The 7,444-nt window shown below is 29.8% G+C and overlaps 1 protein-coding gene across 2 annotated transcripts; it reads right to left on the reverse strand.

Moving 5' to 3' along the window:
- Nucleotides 1-713: 713 nt before the first annotated feature.
- LOC107821229 (uncharacterized) lies at nucleotides 714-5,955 on the reverse strand. Of its 2 annotated transcripts, none has more exons than XM_075254750.1 (5): nucleotides 5,665-5,955; nucleotides 3,909-4,004; nucleotides 3,747-3,831; nucleotides 3,530-3,661; nucleotides 714-1,118 (listed from the first exon to the last, which is right to left on the reverse strand). In XM_075254750.1, exons 2-5 carry the CDS (start codon nucleotides 3,937-3,939, stop codon nucleotides 1,037-1,039), a joined length of 330 nt encoding a protein of 109 aa, XP_075110851.1. In that variant the 5' UTR covers nucleotides 3,940-4,004; nucleotides 5,665-5,955; the 3' UTR covers nucleotides 714-1,036. The 2 variants fall into 2 exon arrangements, with proteins under 2 accessions (XP_075110851.1, XP_075110819.1); XM_075254718.1 differs by having other exon boundaries at nucleotides 3,909-4,031.
- Nucleotides 5,956-7,444: the final 1,489 nt, after the last annotated feature.

Here is a 7,444-nt window from a genome sequence, read left to right on the forward strand (position 1 = left end):
TTCGTTGAAAACACATAGATAAATTTGAAGGTGAATTAGAATAATTTGGAGTCAAAATTCATTACCAATGATATACAATATTTTAAAAAAATTAGGCAAAAAAGGATTTGTTTCTATGGGTATGGTTGGAATTTGTTGAAAACATATAGATGCGGCAATATATAAGATTTAAGCAGATTGAAGGTGATTTGGACTGGTTTGGCATTAAAATTCGTAGTTAAAATCGAGTTTTTTTTTTTTTGCGGACACATGTATCACGCATGTATATCACACATAGGTATACATAGATATACATATTATACACACTAGTATTAAAACCCGCGCGATGCGCGGATGATACTTTTGAATATTAGTGTATAATATTGTTCTTAATCATCTGCTCAATTCAATGCTATTAAGTATGGTAAATTTACTACATAAATAAGAAATATGGTCAAGGATGATGAATTTAAAAGGTAGCCATCTCAAACTCAAAAATCACATAGTTTCTAATCGTACACTTTAAGAACCTTTTTACCAGGTTCCTAAACTGGGATGTTGTGGCATAAAGGATGGAGTATTGATTCCTTTTTTTCATTTTACAGAGGTGATATCAATATCTCATACATAAAACAGATATAAGAAGTTTAAAGTTTCACAAACACAAGTAGATACGGAAACCTTAACTACACAAAGACACTTATTTAACTCTTGATTCATTCACTTAACTCACATATAACATAAAAAGGTCCCTTCTCATCATTCTGTGAATGATATAACAACATAAACGTTCAAATGTGATATTTCAAAACTTTCCATTAGCTCTTCTAATATCAATCTAGTCGATAACATAAAGAGTCAAGTAACTTTAGATTATAAATCATGATTCTAAATGGCAGAAACCAAATTAAAATACAACTTAAACTACTTCTCCTGCGTACCAATCTACTTGCAAATGCGATTGTCTAAATAACCTTATTTCATAGATTTTTCTCCTGTTTCATCACTCTTTTGACCTTATTACTTGATAATTATGTAAGATTATAATCAACGTCTACTACATATGATCCATTCTCTTCTCTACTTCTCTTGGCAGGATTCCTTGCAGGAGAAAACATCTCATTATCAGCCATGAAAACCTACAAAAAGAAAATAGTTTACAAATAATCAGAAAAGACAAATAAATTATTAAAATCATGTTGTAGATGAGAAACAGAATGTATGAGATGCTAAAGTCACCCTCGTAAAATAGAAATGTCAGTTATACATAGAACCTTACATCCCATCACTACTAAGCTCGAGTTAATCAACCTTAAATCTTCTAAAGGAGGACTCCTCCAACTACATTCATGCATGATATCACACTTCCTACCTTTCTGGGTAAGCATCAAGACTAAGAGTATATCCAAAAGGTATATAATAAGAAGAAAAAAATTTGTAGATAATGAGATCTACCTTAAATTAACAATAAACTTTCTTCTATGACTCTCGATGGGCTAAAAGGAGAGGCGGTCAGGAAAACCTTCACCTATTTTTTTCTGTCATTGATTTGCTTTGACAAACCAGAAATATCTTCAGGTATTTCATCTCAAGGGCTCTCACGTTTCACACTTTGTAGTGCATTGACACCACTATATAATAACAAATTTCTGTTAAAGTTAAGGCTTTATCTCAGGAAAAAGCTAGATTTAGCAGGTCGAAAACTGTCTTCAACTTCGTGCTGGCTGTCATTGCAGGATAAAACCAACATCACCAGAAGTTTAATGTCCGGACCTATAAACATAGGATTTTCCCTCTTCAATAACAAAGAACATGGAAAATTGTACAGAATGTCCACGATTTGGATAAAGAAGACATGCAACTGGACTGCGGTCAGACATATAGTAAAATTTTTCACTAACTACGGAAGTCAAACATCCCGTCACAAAGAATTAAATCTTGAAACACTAATATACATGTAGTTGGGGAGCTTCTCGTCACCACTGCATATAGAGCAGTAAAAAATCAGAAAGATCCTTCTATATTTGAAAAATGGGAAGGAAAACAATGTTTCAGCTCTGGACATACTATAAACACGAAAATAAGTTATACTCTATATTAAATACTCTGTATAAGGTTATCGTTCTCGCTGATCTTAACAACATAATAAACTTTCACATGCACTTTAATGTTGGAGCTCTTAACAGTCACTTTAAACATGACTTTTTTGTCAAGAATGTCATATAACTTCACTGGATAAGAACACTCATCAACAGCACCAGAAGTCTAAGACCAGATTAGTGTTAGAAGTTCTAAAACACACAAAAAAAAAGTACATTTAGTAAATCATCCCTTAAATCATTAGCCTACTTTTCATTCTGGTAGACTGCATTACGTCATTTTATGATATACTTCTTATTTTGTTTCATTATTCACGTTAATTTAATAATAACAATATCATTTGTCTACAAAGATTGTTGGTGCCAAAAAAATGGCAAAGGGAATGGTATCAAAAAAATAATAGAGCTCTTCATTTTGTGTGATATAACAAATGGCCAGTTCCTATAACTATAAGGGTGTATTGGAGGTGCGAGTTAATTTTTACTATAATTTTGCATATATACCATATTTAACTTAATTGAAAAAATATATTATCAATTAAAATGAAAAAACATACCTCAACTGAACTTTGATTTAACTCATTAGCAGATTTCCCTATGAGTTTTATTGCTTCACGATCCCAAAGCAACAAAGATATAAAGCCAGTGCGATTCATTACTTGCACTTGAAGCTTGTACATGAAAGATACGTTTAGAATAAGAAATTTAAACTTAAGTTTTATTTAATTTTTTAAGTAAATAGAGAAGCTTATCAAACCTATGAATGGCAGAACTATCAAGGCGATCACATTTCTTGCAGTGAAATTTACTTCCAATTTTATCAACCTTCTTCGAGCATCTCTTGCACCCCAAATATAACCATTATTTTTCAAGTTGCAGATTCACTACAGTCGCAACAATTCAAATTTAATTGTTGGAATATCAATCCAAATGCCAAGGAGCATAAGCTGTGAAAATTTCATTATATTCCATTAAAAGATGATGTCCAAAATCAAATAGATATGCAGCGATAAGCATAGATATTCAATTAGTTCCATTAATATCGCTTATTAATTTTTGAATCTGAGATTGAGGTATGTTATCATTATATTCCATTAAATGATGATCTTCTAAACCAAATAAATAAGCAGCAGTAAGCATCCAAATTCAATTAATTTCAATTATATAGCTTATTAATTTGTTGATATGAGATTATGAGATTTGGTATCATTTTACATATAAAAATAATAAAACAGACATGCATAAGGGAATGTCACATCAACAGAAGCATTTAGGATTACACTCCAAAGTTTCAGATTGTGCATTGCTCATAAACTTATGTAACAGGGATTCTAAAAAATATATATGTGCATATTTGAGAAAAAAATAGTATTTTTAGATCCACCATTGTTATACATACACAACATAACATAAGTTAAATACTAAAGTAGTTTAATAGATTAATCACCTACATGCAGTCGACCAATTCTCTAATAGTTTTAACTTCTACAATTCCAGCAGCCAACACGTCAGAAACAGAATAACTACACTGAGAAGGTATTTGACTGATCCTGAAAGAGTTAGCTTCATTCACACTTGCCAATCTGCATTTACGCAAAGTTGTATTTGTTTTAATTATAAACAATAATTTTTTTAGTATCCACATAAACGTTTTTTCAAATAACTAACCTGGACTTAAAATCAACAGCTTGAGGAAGATTCGTATTAATCCAGAGCTTTGAAGCATGCCACGTATTACGCACAGAATACCTGCCTATATATAACTTTAGTTTCAGAACCAAAAAATTAACATAAAATAAATCTCTCATGTCAGCAAGACAATTGAGATACCTTGAAATTTGTGTGCTTTTATCATCTGCATAACCACTATAACTGGCTGATAGGGTGATCCCTCCAAATGTAGCAAGATTTGGTCTACAAATTCTCCTAAAAAATGCCGAAATATTATTCCTCCTACATAAATTATATAACAACTTAATCACATGATAAGTAATCTTGTTAAAATATATAACAAAGTAAAGTCATAGATACAATCTTACTCATGATCTTCAAGCTCCACATTCATAAAAGTACTGGTCTTATCACCTTGGTTATGTGATTTTACTTCACCATAACCTCTCTTATGACATCTATAATATTTTTTTTTAAAGTCACTACAAAGTTGATAAGACATTCAACTAAAAGAACTGCAAAAGGAATAATTACCGAAGAGTTCACTTTCATCAACATCAAGTTGATTTACTAAATACTCATAAGGTCTTAAGTCGAAGATACTCATACTGAAAAAGCTGACCATTTAATTCCTCTACAGTCGTCTTATGAGTAAATGCCAACTTCAATTTATGTTGCGTGTATTTAAGTTTCATATTATTTGGTCCAACCACAAAGTTCTTCATAAAGTACAAACCCAATTCCTCTATCTTTGGTTTGAACATACGTATAAGAGATTGACCAACAGTCACATGGATCTGATCGCCCCAGAAACAAACAATTCATAAATAATATTGAATCAGGGAAATTCTCAATTATAGAGTGTTGTCACAGATTATATTAAACAATCAAGCACCAATGAGTAAAATATAATATTTGAAGGCCTACCTTTCCCAAATAACACATAATGCATATTTTATGTTAATTACTATTCATATGACACTAATCTTAGATATTTTATAGTTTAATATATCCAAAAATGTTCTTGCCCATGAAAAAAATTAATTCAAAAAAAAAAAAACACAAATGATTTCAAGTATATAAAAATTCTTTTCTACTTTAGAAAAAAGTATTTACTTTAAGGCTTGGCGAACACTTCTTTACTTTGTTGACTGATAAACAAATAAAAAAGAATGCACCTTTTCATTTTAGAATAAGTAATATATTTCAATCTAGATCATAAAAACTGAAATTGCAGTTAATTAAATACACGCAGAACCTGATGAATTCCATAGTACAAATCAGAAGATGGAGATTGTAGTCGAAATATGGGAAAAAATAAATGCATCTAAAAAGGAATGCACCTTTTCGTCTTGAATAATTAATTTAAGGGAGAACAGATTGTCTGGTTTATCGTGGTCTAGAACATGTCACAATCTCACTAATCGTACCGTCAAATTCCAACTCATCTTGTTACTCGATATATCATTGGTATAGTTAACTTTTGCCGTCATATTTTGCCTTAGAGAAAGTTTGATCAAAGAATTATTTGTACAAAATTATATGCTCGGTAAAACATATATATATATATATATATATATATATATATATATATATATATATATATATATATATATATATATATATGTACTGAAGACAAACCCTAAGCAGTAATTTAATAAAAAAATTCAGTTGCTATATATATGTGTAAAGTATATAATATATATTTGCATATCATTTTACTTGCTATAGATAAGAAACAAAATACGTGTGTTTAGGTGCATTAACTTTATGAAAAAGAAATTTTCATAAAAAGAGCCGGAAAAATATGTGATTCAGCCCATAAATGTAAGGGCAAATAGAAATTTGAATTCCAAGCAACTAATATAGGGTTTATATCTAAAATTAAGGAGGAAAGTCATCTGCACAAACATACCTCGAACTGGATTTTGGTTGGAAATGATAAAATGTAATTGCTGCTGGGAAATTATGAATCTTTTCCAAGCAGAAATTTCTCCATTTTAGATAATAACCATTCCGATCTGAGGAGGTCTTTGCGCGTTTCTGATTTTGTAGACATACACTATTTCTTGTTGCTAATTTTCTTCTCATCTTCCATGACCAAGTGATGTTGACAATTGAGTTAAGATGAGAATTTAGAATTTTTTTAGGAAGAGATAGAGATAAAAAACTTTAGTAAACATGAAACATGATTCTTTTGTTTAAGATGTAATGTTTCTGTAATTTTCAATGTTTTTTAATTTATTTAGTTGAAAACATATATAATGGTAAGTGGAATTTTCTAGAAAAGAGGCGATAAATTGGGATGATTGAGTGTTTTTTGGCCGAAAATTTTGTATATTAAAACATTTATTTTAATTGAAATTATAAGTTGCCAAATGTCTTGTTAATAGGTTGCCACTTGACTTTTTAATAACTTGCCCTTGGCTAAATGAGAAGGCAAACTTTCTTGCTTTAATATATATATAGATTTGATACACATATGATACATATGTGATATACAAATGACACACAGTGTGATACACATATTATCTTTTTGAGATTTTTTCTTTCCTATACCATATATGAAACTTTATTACCAAAAATGTGCATAGTTTCTAATTTATCCGCCCTGTCTACATTTTTTCTACAGTTATTATACCAATCATTAAATACTAATTAATAGTAGCTGAATATTCCTAATTTGTCGAGCTAAAATTGAGGAACAGAATATTCTAAAAAGATTTTGCGTAAATCAGATCAAATCATATTCTTCCAGATATTCCTATTTAGGCGCGCTACAATTATGGAAGTAAATATTCTTCCAGATATTTTCCACCATTGATAGCCATTAAAAAGTTTGAAAGCTTTGAATTCAAATTTGGGTTTTCAAAAATTATTATTTGTTTGGATTGGGTGTTGTTGAAAATAATCGGAAAAATGGTTTGGAGTTTATATTTCAATTTTGAGGGGTTTTGGTGAAGATTAGACTTGGTTTTGACTGAATTTCAGATTGAAACTCGAAGAAGAAGAAGAAGAAGAAGAAGAAGAAGAAGAAGAAGAAGAAGAAGAAGAAGAAGAAAAAGAACACATATTGCAGAAATTGTAGATAAATTATAGATTATTTGTATTCTGATTGTAGATGCTTTATTTTCTATTTTCACAAATAAAAAACGGCTAAAACTCCTACAAATCTTCTGAAAAAACGCAATTATGTCAAAAATCACAATTATGCTACAATTAGATGGGAATTGGGATATAAAAATTTAATGTACCCAGTTTGTAGATATTTTGTAGATAAATTGTAGATTATTTGTATTCTGATTGTAGATGCTTTGTTTTCTGTTTTCACAAATCAAAAACGACTAAAACTTCTACAAATCTTCTGCAAAAAACGTAATTACGTCGAAAATGCCAATTATGCTACAATCGAATAGGAATTGGGATATTAAAATTCAATGTACCAAGTTTGTAGATATTTTGTAGATAAATTGTAGATTATTTGTATTCTGATTGTAGATGCATTGTTTTCTGTTTTCACAAATCTAAAACGACTAAAACTCCTACAAAATCTTCTGCAAAAAATACAATTATGTCGAAAATACCAATTAAGCTATAATTGAATGGGAATTGGGATATTAAAATTCAATGTACCCAGTTTGTAGATATTTTGTAGATAAATTGTAGATTATTTGTATTCTGATTGTAGATGCGTT

The sequence above is a fragment of the Nicotiana tabacum genome, chromosome 1 (assembly GCF_000715075.1).
Source record: "Nicotiana tabacum cultivar K326 chromosome 1, ASM71507v2, whole genome shotgun sequence".
Lineage (NCBI taxonomy): Eukaryota > Viridiplantae > Streptophyta > Magnoliopsida > Solanales > Solanaceae > Nicotiana > Nicotiana tabacum.

Coding starts and splice junctions, on each gene's coding strand:
- LOC107821229 (XM_075254750.1), bottom strand. CDS start 3,939: ATGCAGATGATAAAAGCACACAAATTTCAAG. Junction 3,832..3,908: donor AAAAGCACACAAATTTCAAG/GTATCTCAATTG, acceptor AGTTATATATAG/GCAGGTATTCTGTGCGTAAT. Junction 3,662..3,746: donor GCTGTTGATTTTAAGTCCAG/GTTAGTTATTTG, acceptor GCGTAAATGCAG/ATTGGCAAGTGTGAATGAAG.